At 35.0% G+C, this 21,847-nt stretch overlaps 2 protein-coding genes across 14 annotated transcripts in view; both read left to right on the top strand.

The window, feature by feature from the left end:
• Positions 1-20,236, top strand: part of LOC117325566 (helicase with zinc finger domain 2-like) — a 41,174-nt gene extending 20,938 nt beyond the window's left edge. For 7 of the 13 annotated variants that reach the window (XM_033881892.1, XM_033881891.1, XM_033881890.1 and 4 more), the window contains 19 exons: positions 94-171; positions 419-517; positions 949-1,029; positions 1,731-1,817; positions 2,025-2,108; positions 3,453-3,551; positions 3,959-4,021; positions 4,595-4,672; positions 4,870-4,956; positions 7,183-7,231; positions 7,826-11,444; positions 11,608-11,693; positions 12,724-12,861; positions 13,181-13,318; positions 13,517-14,160; positions 14,281-14,589; positions 15,072-15,228; positions 15,455-15,622; positions 15,940-20,236. In XM_033881892.1, coding sequence (XP_033737783.1) covers positions 94-171; positions 419-517; positions 949-1,029; positions 1,731-1,817; positions 2,025-2,108; positions 3,453-3,551; positions 3,959-4,021; positions 4,595-4,672; positions 4,870-4,956; positions 7,183-7,231; positions 7,826-11,444; positions 11,608-11,693; positions 12,724-12,861; positions 13,181-13,318; positions 13,517-14,160; positions 14,281-14,589; positions 15,072-15,228; positions 15,455-15,622; positions 15,940-16,088 — 6,213 coding nt within the window. In that variant the 3' untranslated portion in view covers positions 16,089-20,236. The remainder of the gene's footprint in view (positions 1-93; positions 172-418; positions 518-948; positions 1,030-1,730; positions 1,818-2,024; positions 2,109-3,452; positions 3,552-3,958; positions 4,022-4,594; positions 4,673-4,869; positions 4,957-7,182; positions 7,232-7,825; positions 11,445-11,607; positions 11,694-12,723; positions 12,862-13,180; positions 13,319-13,516; positions 14,161-14,280; positions 14,590-15,071; positions 15,229-15,454; positions 15,623-15,939) is intronic. The other 6 variants (XM_033881880.1, XM_033881881.1, XM_033881885.1 and 3 more) reach the window with 6 other exon arrangements.
• On the top strand, positions 16,161-21,571 carry LOC117326453. The gene is made up of 2 exons (XM_033883201.1): positions 16,161-16,181; positions 20,381-21,571. Exons 1-2 carry the CDS (start codon positions 16,161-16,163, stop codon positions 21,569-21,571), a joined length of 1,212 nt encoding a protein of 403 aa, XP_033739092.1.
• Positions 21,572-21,847: the final 276 nt, after the last annotated feature.

Below are 21,847 nucleotides of genomic sequence, written 5' to 3'. Positions count from 1 at the left end.
TGCAAGATAATAATTGATATTCGGACTCTATTGAGTGTACACCAGACAAACAGTTGTTTGAATATGTATATATTGTTTACATCCTTCTATTAGGATGGCCAGGTGGCGACTCTAACAAGTGTTACCGTTACCAAGGACGGAGAATCGAATGGAGAAAGTTGCGAACCAGGGGTAATTTTGTTTCCGTCAATTGCAAATAACAGAAAAATGTTAAGTTCTTAATGAACTAATCACTACTTCTTAAAAAAGAAATTCCAATTCACAAAAAAAAAAAATCTAAGAATGTTTTAGAACAAAGATGGATTCGGCATTTTTGTTTGTGTTCAATTTTCATTTTGAAACATGATTATCTCAACGTTTTGGATGAAAATACTTACTGATAATCCTTTTCTCTCTTTATATATACTCTCGTTTGAAGGTCGAAAAGCCCGGTCCTACCTCAAATGCATCTACAGTGGGACAGGGCGATGCCATACATACAGATACCAGCCAGGAAAAACTAGACACTGCAAAGCATGTAAGGACACTACGTTTGCAAAATATGCCTTTTATTATCGAAGTTTTGATCATTTATATGGTATACAAACTAATGTAAATTCTGGCTATCTTTTTCATAGAATTATAATTGATTTCTTTAATGAAGAACATGTCCCCGAGTACGTGAAAAAGAAATCTAAAAATAAGAAAAAGAGAACAAACAGAGAACAGACATTACATGTAACATATGGGTTAAATTGTTAACTAATCTATAGCATTCAATGCTTGTTAAAAGCATCAATACAAAAAACTAAGTTTATCAATAATAATAATAATAATGAAGAGGTGATATTAATTGATATCAATTAAAAAGGTAATAATTACACCCCAAGAGAAACAAGGTACAATATTGCATGTCACTCGTAAGCTATGTAATTTGATATCAAGCCCCAATTTTTCTTTATATATCAGGTTGGTCCGACTTCACATAGTGTCACGATTATCTACGACCGAGAGTTAACAGTGGAAAAGCACGAAAATGATGACATACAAGTAAATTTGTTTATATGAATTTGTGTAAATAACAGTGTATACAAATAATTTCTATATACTTTTCTGAAACAAAATTTTACAAATGATACAAAACTTTTAGAAAATATATAAGATCGAATATTCATTAAAGTAAGCGTGATGCTTGTTTATTGTTCGATTTGTATCAGATTTATTTAATACAGAATGTTAGGCCAAAACTCTAACGTGTTTTCTACTGAACAGGACAATCTTTTTGTCTGCCAGGATCCTATATATTTGGGTAAACGATATTACTGTTTCAAAATGTAAAGGAATATGCACAAACATCTTAACAAAAATTGTTTTAATATCCTGACCAGAAGTGAAAATATATGGAATAAACTTCCTGACCACATGGACGTTCTCTGAGCACTAAGATTTCTTCCCGCATTAAGAGCCAATGTGCGCTTCTATCTGAGCTAACATGAATAATCAATATAAGTTTGATAATTAAGTATTTGTGCAATACAATTAAAAGCGTTTATTCATGACATCTCGCACATCTACACAATCTCTTTAGATTGTATTATTTCATACTTCAGGTGTATAATTCTGATTAATTTGATAAAGGACCAATTGATACAATCTTTGTGAAATTTCCAACTAATTTGCTTATAGGATAAAAATAAGTCGGTTTAAAGTTGATGATATAGAGTGAAATAATCTAACATGTGTTTGAATAGGAGATGCCCCAGTCTGTTCCCATTACTAATCACAATGGCGAGTCAACAGAGGAACAAAAAGGCAGCAGTGTTAACAGATTAACAGAGGTAAGTTAATATAAATGTTATATTATCACATTAACTTGATATTTTCGCGTACTTTCATTTGTGTTATTTTATTATTTTGAACTTAATATTCATCTCTCGAATTAAATTTAATAGTGCATTTAGCGTGTCTTTTAGATTTCTGGATATCAAAATAGGTTTTTGAACAATTAAATCACTTATTCTATTAGTGTAATGTATTATCCCTAGGATGAACATATCCCTGAACGAAGAAAAAGGAAATCCAAAAGAAGGAGAAAGAAGACAAACATGGATCAAACAACTGAGACACAAGTAAGATGTCATGTTTATTCATCTCTATTGTCACTTAAACTGTATCGGATGTACTGAAAAATATTCCGAATGAACTGCAAACAAGTATTAGTAACCGACCAGACACAAAATAAAAATATAATATGTCCTACTAGATTGACGTTTTTTACGGAAAAACAAACGTATTACTGATACAGATGATAAAATTCGATATATTCCCGAATAGACTTTTAAAAAATTGAAAGGAATACGTCATGGTCAAGCAAAGGCTATTGTGTTGAAAATTGAAATGAGCGACCTCTGTGGCTTTGGCACCATACATGTAGAAATAAGTTAATTAAAGTAACTCCCCCCCCCCCCTCTCAAAAAAACAACAACAACAAAAACCACAAAAACCCCCCCAAAAAACAAAATTTACAAAAAACCCAAACAAACAAACAAAAAACAAAAAAAGAAACATAACTTATTATTCCCATATCCCCACCAAACTGATCCAGATACAGATTGTTTATTGCAGAACTCCCGTTATACAACGTTCATCACAATACGTTGTCGACCAAAGTCGGTCAAACTCATTTTTTTTCCACGCGAAGGGACCCCCCCCCCCCCCCCCCCTTAGTTTTCCGCAACTTGTCACGTCCCTGTGGCTATAACATGTAAGCTTTCGAATTATCTTTACCAAAGTACAAATATTAAAAGCCTTTCCTAAGACGAGAGGAAGATTAAAAAAATTACAACATTTATTTGTCCAACGGGTCCCAGCTCCTGTTTCAAAGTACAGAACCCCGAACAAACAAATATTTACACTCTGGACAGGTAATGTCTAAAGAAAAAAATATCCAATGCATTGTACCATACTATCCTAATTTAAGATGCATGTATTGCTCTAAATCAAGATCAAGATGGACAAAAAACCTCTGAGAAATCTAAAGATCGATTTTGTTTGCAAGTTGAGTATGTCCTCGATTCAGCTAGTTCGTGTCATTCTAATGTTTGAGGCTAGGGTTTTAAATTCTATTCCCGATGAATGTATTGTCAATTTAAGATGCAAAGATCCAGGTGGTAGTATCCTCAGCACAAAGATTTACTTCTTTCCTAGTAATATAGAACCTGAAGATACAAGTTTTTTTTTTATGTCAATTCCAAATCACAGAAAAATGCTGAGATTTTGAAAAGGAAGTAATTTGGTCACTACTTTTTAACAAGTCATTTTAGTTCACAAAGAAACAAATGATAAAAAAATATATTGTGCATGACAATTGTGAAAACGTTTTAAGCAAAGATGATTTAGGAATTTGTGTTTGTGTTTAAGTTTCCTTTTGAAACATATAGCAATGTTTCTGTTTTTTTTTCTCTCATTTAAAGGTCAAGACGTCTAGCTCCGCCTCCAATGTATCTACTCCGGTACAAGGTGATGTCATACATACAGATCCCAGCCAGGAAACACTAGATTCTGGAAGAAATGTAAGGACACTTATGTTGCCAAATATGACTTCCATTATCACATGTTTTGATTTAAGTAGGGATCAAAATTTCAGGAGTTTCTGTTAACATTTAACAAAGGATAATGATTGCTTGTTTGAAGGAAGAACCTGATCTGAGTTACAGGTAAGAAGGCGGGTAATTCTGTTGATGCACCAATAATAGTTAGTTTTTAACACACTTTGTATGTCCTCAGCTTAGCTATGATGGTCTCAAGCTTTTAAATAAAAGGATATAAGATAACATCAAGCAAAGAATGCAATGATTCTACTGCGCAGGTACACGTTACAATATCAAAATTTGATGACACACCTAAAAAGCTATGTAATTTTTGTATCCGGCATATTAATATCTTTATATATCCTGGGCTATATAATTTGTTCTATCAGGTTAGTCCGACTTCCCACGACCGAGAGTTAACTATGGAACAGCAGGAAAACGGTGATATACAAGTAAATTCGTTTTATAATTTTGTGTAGATATAAATATAGAGACATATCATTTAAATATGTTTTCATTCATGCCAAATTACAGCTACATGTTTATCATTATTTTTGAAATTCTTGTGGTTTTATATTTTTACAAAGCCAAATTTTTCAAGACCGAATAGGAATATGTTTGTGTCAAATTTTGAGTAAACGTGATTCAATTTTTTTTTTTTTCAATATACATTTCATATTCAATTAAAATATTAGGACATTGCTACTTTCAAGGATTCAATATATGTACATGTACTACGTTAAATGTACAATTACATTACCGTTTCAAAATGCAAAGGAATAAAAACACGTATATATCATTTTCACATGAATGAAAAACAGATCAAAAATAAGATTGTTTACTCATGACATCCAACACCACAATACATACTCTTATTTTATACTAAAGTTCTGAGTAACTCGATATAGGACCAATGTATCTAATATTTAATAATCTTCCAATCTTTTTGCCTATAGAACACGAAAGCAATTTTGCTGTATTTTCTGTAGTATAGTGTACAACTATTCTAACGTTTGTTTGAATAGGAGACGTCTTCGTCTATTTCCATTACCAATCACACTGGCGAGTCGACAGAGGAACAACAGGGATGCGGTATTAACAGGGTATCATCGTTTTTGCTTTTTAATTTCTTTCATTTACATACAAGTCAAAGCGTTCGTTACTGGCTGCATCAGAATCAGTGAGACAAATTAGGACATGTTTTAAAAGGAAAATATTTTATATTGATTTAAATGAATATATGTAGCTATTTAAAGTAGTTTCTGATCAAAACCTTAATGCTTAATGATATTTGTTTTAGGAAAACAATGAATCTAAGGATGTCAAAACATGCAACAACAACAACAACAACAACAACAAGGTCCGGAAAACAACGTCAGAGACCAAAGTAAGATTTTCTGTTGGTAATTACAAAATAAAGCACTGACGCTTGAATGTGTACAGTGAAGATATTGTTCATTATTAATAAGCATTACATTCAGTGCACCATATGATATGGTTATGTTTATGCTACAATGTATTTAGTATATACACTGTTTTTATCAGTGAAATATCGCAAGTTATTAATTCTACTTTTGAAAAATATCACGTTTTCCTGATATTTTTTATTCCTGAAAAAAATCACTTTTTCTGATTTGACCAATCGATACACTGCTTACAAACGAAAATGTAAAAATTAGAAGCTGATCCGTTATATTTCCTATAAAATGTGGTCTAACAGTATCTTCAGTAATACTAAATATATTCCACTCGTGTGGCTGATATTTTGATATCTTCACTCGTGCTGCGCACTCGTGAAGAATATAAAAAACTCGTGTGACAATTGTTTTTGTATTTTTCACCCGTGCTGCGCACTCATGAAAAAGAAAAAGAAAAAGAAAATCAAAATTTTAGCCCCATACATTTGTAATGAGTAATACACTGACATATAAAGATATATACACGTTTTTGTTTTGATACAATATTATAAGTGAAATAAAATCTTACGCTTTGCAGTCCCTTGAATATTTAACTTTGTCAGTGAAAATGGCAAATTTCTATGAGAATAATCTATCCCGGTTAAGTTTTTGGGAGTCAAGGGAAGGATCGATTTTCGAAACCTTCCAAAAAATGCATTGTGCACAAACAAGCCCTGAGATAACAAATGCTCTGAGATGTTTATTGGCCTCCTCCTTTGATAGATGTATCGCTAGAGGGTAAGAAACTGTAAAATAACAAATACAAACTGTGATTACAGATATGAGTCTATGAACATATGTATACATAATATGTGTTAAACTGACTCATAGTAGACTCACTTGTAGTTCAAATTATACACTAGTACTGATACAATATACTAGTTAATTAACTAACAAATTGACATAATAAGGCATGCGTTCAAAACCAAAACAAATGAACAAAGTGGCACATGCCATTCTGGAATTTACTACATGCCAATTTTAGAAAAACCTTGAAAACGAGGTTTTCAGAGCACAACTTTTTGTTGAAATTACAGTTTTCATAAGCATATGTTTGTAAAACACTTCCTAAACAAAAACTGAATATTGTTTCATGAAAACATCGTATATATTGCGAGATATTGTTACTATTTTGAAATTATAGTCCATATTTCACACAATGCCTCGACCATGTGCTTCTTACATCGAACGTAAATGCAAAAAATCTAAGCAAGATAAGGTCGCTACCAAGCGCACATGTAAATCATTATTATTACAAGGTTTTACAATAAAAGAAAACTTACTCTTTGGAGTACCAAACATTAAAGAAAACGTTGCATAAGATATAATGCGTGCATAACCAGTGTGTGCACTAGCGCACCGGATGTAAACAGAAAACTAAACACGGAACCGGTCCGGATTCAGATCCGGCGATACTATACTAAAATTAGAAACGAAGTCCGGCGACGTGACATGCATAAAACGATTTTCAAAACAATTACAATACCCTGAATGAATTATCCCTTAAAATTTTTGTCATTCTATGACAATATATATATGCCCTTAAATTAACAAAATTTCTAAAAAGACATTTCATTGCAAAAATATTGCACTTGGTGGATTTGTCGGTCATTAATAACCGTATCGACTATTGATAGACTATAAAAGCGTTATCATAAGAAGTTTACAGACAAAAAGATAATACACAATATTTCCATGTTATTTCAAAATAACATTATTTGAATTTCAAAATATTTTCTGCACGGGGTACGGGAACGTATAGATAGCAATGTATTTGAAGTCCTGTTGTCGAAACAGGTAACTCTTAACTTATTTAGCTACGAAATGACTGCAGCGGTTGCTATCACTAATCCTGCGAGTGAGTTAACTTGAGAACGACAAGGCGCGACTGTCTAAAGTTCTCGTTGATGACAAAAGATTTTGTTCTGGGTCGTGTTTTAATGTAATGTCTATTATTGTTTTATGAATAATATACATCAAACCAATACCAAGTTCCTATATACGATTTAGTGTGTGGAACCAGGTATCTTTTTGAAGCTAAATATATATTTGAATAAGTCTATATATTTCATGACATTTTGTTTTACACACAGGACAGTACTTACAGAATCACCATGGTTTCAAGTTCATATATTATCATGTATAATAAATTTCAGGGGAGGAGTTACGCTGATTGTGTGAAGACAGGTAAGATAAAACATAAAGGTCAGTATACCACCAATTTTAATTAGAATAATCTATACTGTGATATTTTCGTCATGTGCAATTGCTGGGGTATCCTTAAAGCACCACAATAAACTCACTGACTGTTGATTTCTTCACGTCCTGTATATATCTAGGTTGACGATGTTGTTAAATGTAATTTCCAAGGCCAACCTGCACTTGGAGGCACATTACAGTGTTGAATGAACCACTTTGTTTTTCGAAATAATATGATAACCTCTGCAATTTAAGTCCTAGCTAAACGTCATACATATATTGGTGTGTACTAGCAATTGTATATGCTTAAAACATTCAATGTTGCATAAACCTATAAATTGACACCAATCTTAATGATCAAAACAGGCCGTCATTGGATAGTATATACTAAACCTCTAAAATAGTAGCTACGTTTGCTATCCAATGTATTCATTTGTTTTGGTCTTCATTCAGCCCATACTTTAAAACACTTAATGTATCTCGAAATGAATAAAATGCATGTTTGTGCAGCTTCAATCTGCCAATAATCACAGAAAAATCAACTAATACTAGCATTTGAAGGAAAACATATCTAAATGTCTAATATGATATTGCTTACAGTACCAAAACACAACAGAGGTCATGTAGATATTACTGAACAATATCCGGTCGAAGGAAAGTTATATTCTACGACAGCCGAGTCCGATGTAGAATCGATTTCTTCATTTCAATTCGATGATGAGGAAGGCGACTTAGTCAACAGTGACATGGAAAAAAACGAAGAATCAGACATTTACATCGGAGATGATACTGAGACATGGTTTGAAAAAAGTCGCAGAAAATATGATTTTCCAAAAGATGATTCTGGATTATTTGAGGATGATGTACTTGACAACAGTATTCTGACAGACGGAGTCGAACTAACAGATGTTTACATGGAAAAATTTACGAGACAGTCTTTCTCGTTAAAAAGAGACAATTTCTATGGTTTTAAGTCTGAAAGAGAGTGCATGGAGCTATGTAAATCTAATCCTAACCTTTACGTATGTTGTCAACTTGAAATACAATCGCCTCACCGTGCAGTGGCAACACTATTAAATCCTAGAAAAAACCTAGAGAGAATAGAAATTTTAGGTAGATTTAAATGTGGACAGGCATTTACAGCAGATGAGGTTGTAGTTGAAATACTCCAAAAGGTAAACCGTGCGAAAGACACATCTGGTCGTGAAAAAGATAAGAAAACTTTGGATGCCTACGGGAAGGTCATAGGGATCATTGAGCGTGTAAGACATAAAGATATCGAGCATCCTGTTTTCATTGCAACACAAGATCCAAATGCTGGTCACTTGATGTTACCAATTTGCAAGACGATACCGAAAATCAGCGTACTAAATAAAAACATAAAAGAACGCTACCCCACACAGATGATGCATAAAGTGGAAGTTTATGATTATGTTGCATCTAAAGGTATACTGCAATATAAAGAAAGTCAAGATATAAAACCAGACGAGAGAGATCAATACAGGTTTCTTGTTTGTTACCTACACTGGGGAGAGAAATATGTGTATCCACGTGGAGCGGTCATAGCTTTAATGAAAACAGACGTGAATGATATTAGGAGAGGATTACGCATAATTGGCATTCAAAACCAAGTACCTACCCATTACAACGAATCTACTATCGGAGCGGTACAACGCTTGATTGAAAACTCCCAAGAAACAGCAAATAGTAATCGGTTAGACCTCACCGATAAAATCAATGCCTTTACCATAGATCCACCGCATTCCAAGGATTTGGACGATGCGCTAAGTGTTGAGGACGTTGGAAGTGACACATACTTGATTGGTGTTCACATTTCCGATGTAACTGCCGCAATCCCTTTGGATAGCGACATTGACAAAGAAGCACGATCTAGATGTTCTACTTACTACTCGATCCCAAGGGCTAGAAATATGCATATGCTACCAGAGCCACTCAGTCAGGATATGCTTAGTCTTCTTCCCAATACAAAACGTGCTGCAATCTCAGTATTCTTCACCGTAAACAAATATGGTGTTATAGAAGAAACCAGAGACATTCGACGTACTTTTATACGGTCTAGTAAACGTCTAACATATCAAGAAGTCCAAGCTATCATTGACGAGACGGCCCTTTCATCTGATCGTCTTCATCGAGATATCAGATGTTTGAACGAGCTAGCACAGCACATTCGCCGTGACCGTTTGAAAGGAGCCCTGCATGCATACCCTGTAGAATTTGACTTTTCAGTCGACACAAACGACATTCTACACAATATAGATGCTCACAATTTAGTGGAAGAATTCATGATCATGGCAAACCATAGTGTTGGTCGATACCTCGTGAATGCATATAGTGATGTCGTTCCTTTAAGATGTCAGAGCAATCCTGAAAGTGACGCCCTCTCTTCATGGTTGAGTAAAAACACTCATATAGCGGACATCATCGTAGCATTGCAGGATTTGAAACTTAATACATCCTCGGTCACCAGAACATTGAGCATTTCAAACGCTCCCAAGTCTAGATGGAATCGTTTATTGCCTATTCAAAACTGGGTGTGGAAGGCTATTGTCAATGCAGCTGAAAGAAATGATATAGGACGCGTAAAGCAGCTGATCGGAAGTGATGACCTACACCCTCAACAAAGTTTTGCCCTTCAAGAATGGATGTCTTTCCAGGAAACTGCCAGTTACAAATGTTCAGGATCCGATGGTTTATCAAAATCAGGAGGACATCACTTTTCGCTAGGTCTTGATAACTATGTTCATTTCACTTCTCCTATCAGAAGATATGTTGACATTGTAATCCACAGGCTTCTGCATGCAGCTTTAGATGGCTTAGACAAGCTACCTTATACAAAAGAAGACATAGATGACATTTGTGATCAAATGAATCAGGCACGCAACCGAGCGAAGATATTTCAGAAGCAATGCGACATGTTGCTCCTCTCAACAAAACTAAGGAGATGTCCGCAAAAGTTAGTAGGTTTTGTCGAAGACATGTCTGATGAAGGAGTGACCTTGCATTTTCCCGGATTGAAACATGTTCCAGTGCAGAAAAGAATGCTCAAATTCAATCTTTTATACTTAAATTCGCAACCACAACGCAGTGAGGATGTAGATCTCATTCCCAACACAAGTGAGAAGCGAGAGCTAATCTCGGTCAAATGGCATAGACGTATTTATCTCCACAGAGGTGTAAAAAGAAAGCAACAGAATGACGAAGATAAAGAAAGCGATAATTCGACTGTAAAGAGTGTTGACCCACACCAACGGACAAAATTCCTCAAATATACAGCTTGGGTTGAAATATTGACTGCGCTTCTTGACAGAAATAACGATATCCTCATTCAGGTTATCGATGAAACAGAAACCGATGGCAAATTTGGAGCATTGCGCAAATATGTCCAGTCAAGTCTGAAAGCTGTACAGGACGTAAGCTGTGAGAATCAAACAAGTGTGTTTGTCAATCCGATATGCAAATTCAAACTTCCATTTCACCTCAACCAGACAGTCGCTGTGCATATGACAGCAGAGTACGACAGAGGTACATTATATCCATATATACAGGTATTTGACATGACTCCAAATGTGTCGTTTTGCTTACAGCACGTAGATAACCCTGTAAAAGTCCTAGCAAGATATTCAACTGTGCCTTCAAAGCTCGAATACAAAGATGTACAAAACTATATCAAGTCATGGTTACCCATCATTCAAATGGAAGCAGCAACAAATACTGTGAGAAATGAAGAATCGGCTACAATATGTGGTGTACCAATACAGTTTCGAGGAAGAAATGGTAAATTCTATCTCAATACCCATTACTGCAAAATGAGGGAAATAGAGTTTGGAAACACAGAGTTAGAGATCTTCAAAGAGGATACAGAGGAAGTTACACGTGGCAATCGTGTCAATGATGCTAAGAAGAAAGAGCTGTTGAAGGAAATTGTATGTTCCAATTACGTTTGTATTCGTTGTCCAGTTCGTGGGAATGAGCAAAAAAAGCAAAGTCAATCCGCCCAAGGCAGAATTACTGACGAGAAGAGGATTTGGATTGGCCATGGCGAATTTACACATAAGAGATCAGTAAAAGTAGAGAAATTTGGACATTGCTTTGAAGTTCATTTTAAGCTGCATGAAGACAACGCACCTGCACCAATGAAAGTTGCTGAAATTTCGGACGGATGTAGCTTGGAAATACTAAGCAAATCCAAAGTTGACAGGTAATATATCTATTCCGTATATCGAATAAAAATATTGTTAGACAGTCATTCATGTTTATAATTACAAAGCAAATCAGAATTTGATATTTTGCAACTTTGAATTAAAACCTTTTTGAAATAGTCAATTAAAATCGAAACTAATATTCAAATTTCAAAATCTTAGGCGAACAGAAAGTCTGATGAAGTTACTTCCAGAAGCGACCAGTTTAGCCCGGGCCATTGCTCTTGCGAAACGAATTCCGGTTTTAGGTGTGTATAACTTACGTTTGTGGGATCGCACAATGCCGCAAAAACCATCCTGCATGCATCATCCTCACACCAAGGGCTTATCTTCCGCACAAATCAATGGTATTTTACAATGTCAATCGCATGAAATCGAAATCAAAGGTTTAATAAATTTTTAGACATATATAGGCTTTCAACGCCAGTAGGTCTTATGCAAGGCCATAGCGTATTTATCTAGCTGTATGGTATGTTCTCAATTATTCCATGTTTCGGAGATCAAACAAACGTGTTGATTTTGTAAGGCTTCAAACCAATCACAGATTGTGTTTTGCCTCCTCATATCTTACAAAGGTTGAACATAAAGGTGTCTGATATAGATGATTATCCTTCTAACAGCATCACCCTCCCTACAGTCGCAGGTCATGGTTGGGCGACTGATGTTGATCGCAAAATCGGCTACTTCAGTAACATGAACATTACATTATGTAATCTTGTTTTGACTGAATTTTGTTTACATTTGAAACGTGTTATTATCGAATTACTCAAAAACCCGGACGTTTCATGTCACGACGACGAGTGATGATACGTTAAGTCCTTTTTGATCGCAAGCTGCTGCGGACAATTTGTTGGAAAATATTGACAATTATTTCGATCTGTTTTCATCTAGTTTCATTATTAGAGAAACAGTGTATACAATCCCATTATCAAAATCGTTCTCAACGTTTTAACATTATTCTAAATCAATTTCTGAAATAACAGCCACTATAGCAATATTAGTTTTGATCGTCCATCGTTTGCACATTCGCCTGCACAATACAACCGCATAAACATTCTCTCGGGTATACACCATGCAGACTATGAGTGCAGATCATGTAACATTATGCGATCCCACAACTTAATTATTAGAATTAGCACGTATGATGAGTTTTAGAAAAAAGATTGGTATTAATGTTTTTTGATGGAACAACGTATTTCGATACTTAATATATGTCAAGGCGAGTCATGATGAATCTGCAATATAAGTGCCTTATTTTATCATCTGAAATCGTTTCAGATGATCTTCATGAAGAAATTGCAAAAGAAATCCCAAGAGATATCGAAATAGATTCGTTGCCAAGAAATAACCACCAGCAGAACAATGCCATCGAGAATGCCCTCACATCTCGTTTCAGTTTGATTCAAGGTCCTCCAGGTAATGTTTTATGTTAGAAGAAATTACGTTTTGAGGATTTTAACAAAAACTTTCAAGATTATTCCAATATAGGGAGTGTCTGGGAGCTGAAATGAAACATTCGTTATGATGTGAATTGACAATTGAATGCCATAAACCTTTTGGAATATACAATTTTTTTTATCGCAGCAACTGTTTCCTCAAGGTACATTTTTGTTTTGCGTATCTCACAATGAATAAGAAACACTGGTACCTGAATATAAATTCTGTAAAAAAAAAAAAAAAAAAAAATGTGATTCTTGACAATATAGCTAAATATAATCAGTATCATTTAATACAGGCACTGGAAAAACTTTCACAGGGATTAAACTCATCTACCTTTTCAACCTTTTCAACCGAAAGTTTTACGAGAAGACGCATGAAAGGCGATACCTCGTCTTTTCTGGCCCATCAAACAAATCGGTTGACCTTGTAGCAAGTAGGTATAGTGCATAAAATGAATGATTAAGTCTAAAAATAACTAAATTAAAAGACTAACTGTTAACACTACAAATCAGTTTTCTTCCAAAACCCTATCGTTAGGTTTACAAATTGCATTGTGTTTACAGATAAGTACGTATACAAATGTAAATTATATGTTAGTCAGAAATGAAAATTATACATTCTACTTTTACAGACCAAGTCCTTCAAAGATTGTCTCAATCCGATCTCGCTCCAAGGATAATCCGAATGTACGGCCAGGCATACGAATTCCTCGATTTTCCAGTTCCAGGAAAGATAAGTTGTTCCCACCGGTCGATACGTGACTCTAAACCTGACGAGGCTCTAAAAGGAAAAGGTGTAGTTCTCCATCATGTCATACGGGAGAGTGGGAAAACTTACGCTGATGAATTAAGGTCGTTTGATAGAAAATTTAAAGCTGAATCATATACAGCATCAATTGAAGAAATTGACAAATATCAGGAAATTCTAAGCAAAGCAACCCAAGAAGAGCTACAGAATTATGATGTTATCTTATGCACTACTTCTATGGCTGGGAATCCAAAGCTGTTGAAGGCGACAAAGGGTAAAGTATACCAATGTATCATTGACGAATGTGGCATGTGTACAGAGCCAGAGTGTATGGTACCACCTATAGCGACACGAGCCGAACAAGTGGTGTTGATAGGAGATCATAAGCAACTCCAGCCGATAATTCTATGCAAGGAGGCTGGGGAATTGGGACTAGCGACGTCATTGTTTGAACGGTATGCAAAGCTGAGAAAGAAAATGGAGAAGTTGAATATGAAATATACCATGCTTGTGTGGCAATACAGGATGGTAAGTATATATTGTAATTCAATGTGCAATGCGTTAGTATTTACGTACTGGACAGTGTCAGATCATAGTTTTTCCTGTTATGTCCAAGCATTAAGATACTGAATTTATCTTGAATTGTAGAACCCTAAGATATGCGAATTTCCGTCGCGGAGATTTTACGACGGGAAATTAAAAACAGCAAATTCTAAATACTGGATTGTGGATCAACCTTTGCGAATTTGGAAAAACACAAATCGTAACAAACACGAATTCTCGAACAAGCCAAACAGTGACAAAGACAATTCTTCGGAGATCTGTAAGAAATCAAATACCAATGAGCACATACCACTGGTATTCTGTCACATCGAGGGCTCTGAGGAGGTGCTGACTGTGTCCACAGAGGAGGGCAACGAAAGGTCCAGGAAGAACAAGGAAGAAGCAGACCATGTCGTATGTTCACTAGAAGCATAAGAAGTATACTCTTGAACAGTAATAACGATTCAAAAGATCATTAGTTAATTTGTATAATACTTTTGTTATCGTTGTTCCATTACACTTTTACTTTTGTATTCTTATTAACAGGACAATTACCATGCTGGCACATTGTAACAATTTGCATCTTCAATACGACATATTGGCTATTTTGTAGATAACGCTCTGGTAGTGAGTGTCATTGTTCTAGAAAACCTTATATATTCAACATATATATGCATTCCAAATTGCGAAAAAAACATCAATACTATTTATAGTTTGGGTTTTTTAATAGACATTTGTCAAGTTGCATTCATTAACAGAAATTCATTCTATTATAAGCTGGCGTTCTCAGGTATTTAGCAGACTTGAGGAATGTGCAGCATATTGGAAACATTGCTGATATAAAAGGCTAGAATAAATCAAGTTCATCGCCTTGACAACATTTCTTCATATTCTAGGCTAAAGTGTTCAAGTATTTGAGGGATGTTGAAAAGGTTAATACTAACTACATCCAGATCATCACCCAGTACAACGCCCAGCGTCATGCTATTCAGGAGACCTTGACAAAGGAAAATATTATCAACATCAAGATAAACACTGTTGTCAAGAGTCAAGGTAAACTTTCCATCAGAATGGAGTTACCAAAACGGACGTGAAATTACTCTCTATCGTGCATATTGTATAACATACCTAGGTGTATATTTTGCGATTTTAAGCAAGTTAATGGATAAAATGTATATTTTGTGCTAACATGATTATTTTCCTAAAATCAACTATTAGGTTTACAATACATATACGTTATCGGTGCATAAGATATTGTCCAACTTTTGTATTATGTCAGGAAGTGAATGGGACTACGTAATATTCAGCACGGTTCGGTCTTTGCCAAGATATCTGATAGAGCATAACCCTACCATTGGCTGGTGCCGTCAAAACTTGGGCTTCATCACCGACCAGCATCAGATTAACGTCGCACTTACTCGCGCACGTAAAGGACTAATTATCATTGGTATGTCTTTTTAGGATGATCAATTGAATGAAAATGCAAATCACTGATATACGAAATTTCCCTCAATCCAGTGATTCATTACCATTAAGTTAAAGGTTATCATCAAGTTTGAGAATATTAATTGATGTAGCAGTACCTCTATCACTCAATATGTATTTTGTACTGACATCCATTTAACTAACATTTATACCATTATAGTATATAGAAATTCTGCATGTGTTTTTATACATGAACAGGGAAACTAATTTCATGCGCGATATCACATATAACTTGCATTCAACATGTATGAATATGCATTTTGTTATATGTCATTATAGGAAACAAACACCTGTTGCGGTGTGACGAGGTTTGGAGAGACCTAATCAGGAAGTATGAGGATGAGGACTTAGTGTACACACCGCAGCAGTTCCCACCATCTCCTCGACGTCGACGCGACCGGCCGACACGCCCACCAAGACTAAAATAATTTGTTGACGTACAATGTAATGCTCATATGAGTGCAGTACTATCAACTTGATAATTCCTGAATATTTTAACAATGGCCAAAGATATTGCCAAAGTATGAAAACCGAACACGGAAAGACAGTCATCTTATCACTTTATTTCGTGTAGGTCGCTTGTGATAATGGAACTTTTATCAGACTACTAACTTATGTACACTTATGCAACATAACCTTACACTCAGTTACAAATTGAGAGAAAATCAAAGATGCATACAAGGACACAGAGGACGTTGACCAGACACCTATTGTAGCATGTTATGATTAAGGCGATGGTCAGATTTGAATTAGATTTGTATGGATAGTGTTGTTGTTGCTACTGAAGCAGAAGACGATTACTATATCAGATAACCTAGTATTATTTTCCTTGTGCTTTTATCAGGAGGGTGCAAATCTATCCTCTAAAGGTTTTAGGGACCAATTGTTTCTATTGTGTTTTTATTAGGGTTTTTGACCAACTGGTGAAAGGACCTATTATTTTAGTTTTGCTTTTATTCTTATAAGGGGGCTTTCCACCAACTGATGAAAGGACCTATTCTTTCTATTATATTTATTATTATTAGGGTTTTGTTATCAATGGTAAAAAATACCTACTATTTTTGTTATGTTTCTTCTTAATCTAGCTATTCTTTCGGAAATGAATGGGTGGCCTCCTAATCTGTAAAACCGAAGCAGATATGACCAAAGTCTATAATGTACAATAAAGGTCAAAGTATGAAGGTGTGAGAAAAATCTTTAAATGAAGGTCAAGAAATCCATGATGTCATATCAAAACAATTGCCATAACTCAAAACGTATTACTTATTCAGAGGTCATATATTATATTATTTGTAGATATTGTCCGGAGCTAACTTTTCCTAATCACAAGGTTTAAGGTCAGAGGTCAAATAAAAAAGCTCGCAATTGGGTCCAAGGTCACTATTTTTTTCAGATTTAAAAACAAAATCGATGCAGTATGTCATTTCGAAGAATATGATGCATTCAAGTTTATGATAACCCTTCCGATTCAGGAAGTACGTCATTTTGAAAATTTCAATTATTGCTCATTCACTACGCTTTTCAAAACCTTTAAGTTTTGAAGCCCGCTAAATTGTTAGCCAATAATTTGTTTTGTTTTCGGGCAAAATATATCCAAAATGGTAAGAGGTTTATCAATTCCTTTTTGCTTGTTATATGGCAAATTTAAAAGGGGAAACAGTTACAAAATCAAGTAGGTCGAAAATCAAATATGACCGCCACGACAAAGGGTTTTTTAATGGTTATAATTCGAGAACCTTTGACTTGACAAGGTTAATACAATTTTTATTATTTTTGGTTTATCTTTAACTTTTCCTCATTACATTTCAATGAAAAAGATGTCGAATCAGAAATATCTTCATTTTTTTTTTACAACATTTAATGTTTTTCATAGATCAATGCATTATGTTATTCGAATTATTTTGATGTCTTTAGTTTTTGCTGAAACAATCGCCGTTAACGTGATACGCCATTTTGAATATTTTCCTTTTTATCTTTTTGGTATGCCGTCGATTCACATGTCAATTTTTTCTTCATCTTCCCTTACTCGGATTCAGCGCAAACTTCTATGAAATAACTTTTTCATTCTTAATTTATTTTGGAAAGCTTTTTTTCAAAGACTCATACAGTATGCCATTCCAATAACTTTGATGTTAGTTTTTCGATACAATTTCTCATTAACATAGTACGCGATTTTGAAGACTGCCTGTATTACTTTTGTTGTTGGATAAAAACACATTTTATTCATATTACACATAATATATACAATACAATAGGTGTCTTCTCGCAGGAGGGCTTTCACTCATTCATTCATATTTTTCAACTTAGTTTTTTCAATCTTTAACTCGTCATCTATATACTGTAAAATTCTTTTTCCTTACAATCATCATATTTTCATTTTTTTTCTCCTGATTAGTTTCCCAAATATTTCGCTCTTCATTCATACATTCTTTCTCATCATTTTATGGATATTTTGATTTTTTTTTTATAAAATTAATAATATATATTTAAATTAGTAAAAAAAATAACAATAACACCTATATTACTTTTAGGAATGTTAAAATGTAGACGAATCGCATTTTAACCTTCTCGGGTGGGTCCAGCATCTAAAATGACTGTCATGGTCGCCATCTATTGGTTACATTGAATTGAAACATTCAACATCGTAGCCACAACAGCCACTTGGTATCGAAATATTGGTTATAGGACATGTACGAGTTATCTCCTCTCTTCCATTTCGTTTGTTGGCATATAATACTTTGATAATTCCGATTTCATAGAATATCATGAAATAGTCATTCCTCTGGAAATATTGAGCTTTTGGTATTTTGTACTAAGTAGGTGAAAAGCCCGTCAAATTGTCTATGACAATTTCTAGTTTCGAGGCTCTTTTTTTGCCATCGTATTATCGGTTTTAATTGCGAATTATGGATTCGTTATTATGTTAGTATTCTTCATTGTTTTCATTTGTTTTGAATAGAATATGTTAGAATTTCACGATGACTTAAAGAGAGATATGTTACATCCGTAGTGCAACCAATTCGCTACATAAAAATATTAGTCTTTTTGTCGATATAATACTGTCTTTTCACTAGACTGTCATATTAGTTTTTGCTATTTTACAGTGTGTATCTTTATTATGATTATGTTTTAAAAAAAATATCGAAAACATATCGTACAATGTACTAAGAGCAAATGCAGTACAGATGTAACACTTTCAACTATGTATGTGGTCGCGTTAGGATCACAAGACGATGGATAGCAATAATGAATATTGTAGTGATTTGCAACAAATATATAATATTATTTTGTTTAATTTTCGTTATATTACTGACGACTATATCTTAGTGATGAATAATATGTTTCATTTATGTAAATTACAAAAAAAAAAACAACAACATCCGACCAGTTCAAAATAATTGCCAAAGCTGATCGTACTACATTTACATTCGCCAGGCGACTAGACATTCAGGCAGCTGAATAACCGAAAATATATTTTTTTAAATTACAAAATGATGCGTTGTCCCTGTACTCCATATTATAGGTTGCAGCACAGACATATACATCAGTTGACAGTAAATTATTTTTTTTTCAATATAAAACTTGCTGTACATGTTTATAAGTGATATATATGGTTTTGTGTATTTGTTACAAATGGACAAAGGCTAACAATAGTTATTTTTTATAATCAATACTGATTATTTATTTGTAAAACTGTTTTTAAAATGTTGTTTTCTTAGTATTAGTATTGTGTTCTGTAGGCATATATAGTCGTTGTGCGAACAGGATATATATAGAAACTACTTTGAGGGTTATACGATTGTCTATGTTCCAGCTCCAAACATTTTGGTACCAAGGAGTGGACCCAAGTTAAAGTTGACATGACACCTCGTAGGATGACTCTCTCTAAACGTTTCTCTAATTACGACCATTACACGTACTCTACATAATAATAGTCATTGATAATGTTACCATGACATTTTCCTAGTATCATCAATGAAATTTGTGTAATTGATTTGTACACCTATGATGAAGGGTCATTACATGTAGCTGATAATAATCGCAATATTGACTTAATGTTTTTTGAAAAAAAATAAACCTAGCTATTTTATTAAATATTAATCTCCATGTGACCAAATGTTAGCAAAATTTAATGATACACACACTTTATACTATACCAGTTATATCAGTATACCATTTATTTTTAATGCTTCAGAACAGGGTCGAACATTTGTAATATTTGTATGTAGTCTTGTTGTATCATTAAGCATTAAAACCTAAACTTTGTGATACCTACGATGATAAGTATCCAACAGTTTTAGGTTTATTGATCAATAATGAGTTATGAATTATTACCATTTCTCTCTATTAATTCGATATTTATATTCTTGTACTTATTATCTCGATTACGCAGGCAGATGTCGGCTAATCGGGGAGAAAATGTTTTTGTAGAATGTAACTAAACCTTGGTTTGACCTAGATTTGTATGGCTAGTGTCATCAATTATTGTTTGGCATAGATTTGCCAATGTTTCATCAGATAGATGCAATTGTGAGTTGGGACAGAATCATCAACAAATAAAAGTTTTAGAGAATCATTTTCTTAGTATTTTCTAGAAGAATCTGCTTTGTAGAAGCCATGACGAGTCCTATCAGAATACCGTTGTTCTGAAACGGAAACATGGAAAACCGACAGCTGTGATTAAAGTAGGTAAAGTAAGTATATGTCTCATATATTATAGGATCTAACGGTGGAGCATGCTAATAAGGTCAATGCCGCCATCAGCAGGATACAACTTAAAGGAGATATTGACAAGGATACAGCTGAATTCTTGCGCTGCGATTCCCCACGAGCAGGGAATTTCTATCTCCTTCCAAAATTCCACAAGGCTGGTAACCCCGGTCGACCCATCATCAATTCGATTGGCCACCCCACAGAAAAAATCTCAAAATTCATCGACTTCCACTTGAGATCCCATGTCGAGAGCTTGCCATCTTACTTGAAAGACACCACGGACTACCTTAAAAAGACGCCATGTAGTAATCTACCTGATGACACACTCCTGGTCACCATTGATGTGGTTTCCCTTTACACCAACATCCCACATGAGGACGGAATCATAGCCTGCCGTTCTGCTTGGGACACTCGGAGGAATAAGCACCCTTCAACAGATAGTTTAGTGGAACTTCTTAAGTTAGTGCTCACGCTGAACAACTTTACATTCAACGGAGAGCACTATCTTCAAGTTAGTGGTACGGCAATGGGCACTAAAATGGCACCATCTTACGTGAATGTGTTTATGGGCCATCTCGAGACAAGGCTTCTAATAGCGGCCCCATCGAAACCTCTCAGCTGGTTTAGATTCATTGACGACATCGAGATCAAGTGGACATCCGGTAGAGAGTCCCTCGAGGAATTCGTTCGTTTCGCGAACGAGTTCCATCGGACCATTAAGTTTACTGCCGACATCTCCGAAGAGAAAAATACTTTTTTGGACACCCGTTCCACACTCGTCAACGGAGAAATACACACGGATTTATACAGTAAACCCACGGACACTCACCAGTACCTTCGCCCGTCCAGTTGTCACCCACCCCACACTACAAGGAGCATTCCATACTCCCAGATTTTGAGAATCAGGCGTATCGTCTCCGACGACGATGACTTCAGACGTCGTTGTGTAGAGCTTAGATCTCATCTTCTCAATAGAGGATATGGCGCAGCCCTAATAGATCGTGAAATTGATAGGGTGAAAAAATTGGACAGGGCGAGTACACTGGAATATAAAGACAGGCCGAAAACTGGAAGAGTACCTTGTGTGGTAACCTTTCATCCGGTCATGCCCGCATTGTCAACAATCTTCCAGAAACACTGGCACATCGTGTTGTCGTCCAGCAAACTCCAGGGTATTTTCCCGGAACCCCCATACTAGCTTACCGCAGACCAAAAAAACATCAAAGATTTGGTAGTCAGTGGTAATCTACCTTCACCATCTAATGCTTCAGCCAATGGCTGTTTCGAGACGTGTAGCAGTAAGAGATGTAAACTCTGTCCGTACACTCACAACACCAATTAATTCAATTGTGAGACTAATGGACAGAAATACCACATCCTTCAGTCAGTCTCCTGCACATCGGCCAATGTAATATACCTTATTACGTGTGCCAAGTGTAGCATGCAGTATGTAGGGGAGACCAAAACACCACTG

This window comes from Pecten maximus, chromosome 4 (assembly GCF_902652985.1).
Source record: "Pecten maximus chromosome 4, xPecMax1.1, whole genome shotgun sequence".
In the NCBI taxonomy this organism is placed as follows: domain Eukaryota; kingdom Metazoa; phylum Mollusca; class Bivalvia; order Pectinida; family Pectinidae; genus Pecten; species Pecten maximus.
The sequence above is the reverse complement of the archived record's forward strand: the minus strand, read 5'-3'. Positions and strand labels throughout refer to the sequence as shown.

What these genes read in the sequence shown, in the direction of transcription:
- LOC117326453 (XM_033883201.1), top strand. Translation starts at nt 16,161, where the DNA reads ATGGCCAAAGATATTGCCAAA. An exon ending in TGGCCAAAGATATTGCCAAA is followed by an intron (nt 16,182 to 20,380) that starts GTATGAAAACCG and finishes CATATATTATAG; the next exon opens with GATCTAACGGTGGAGCATGC.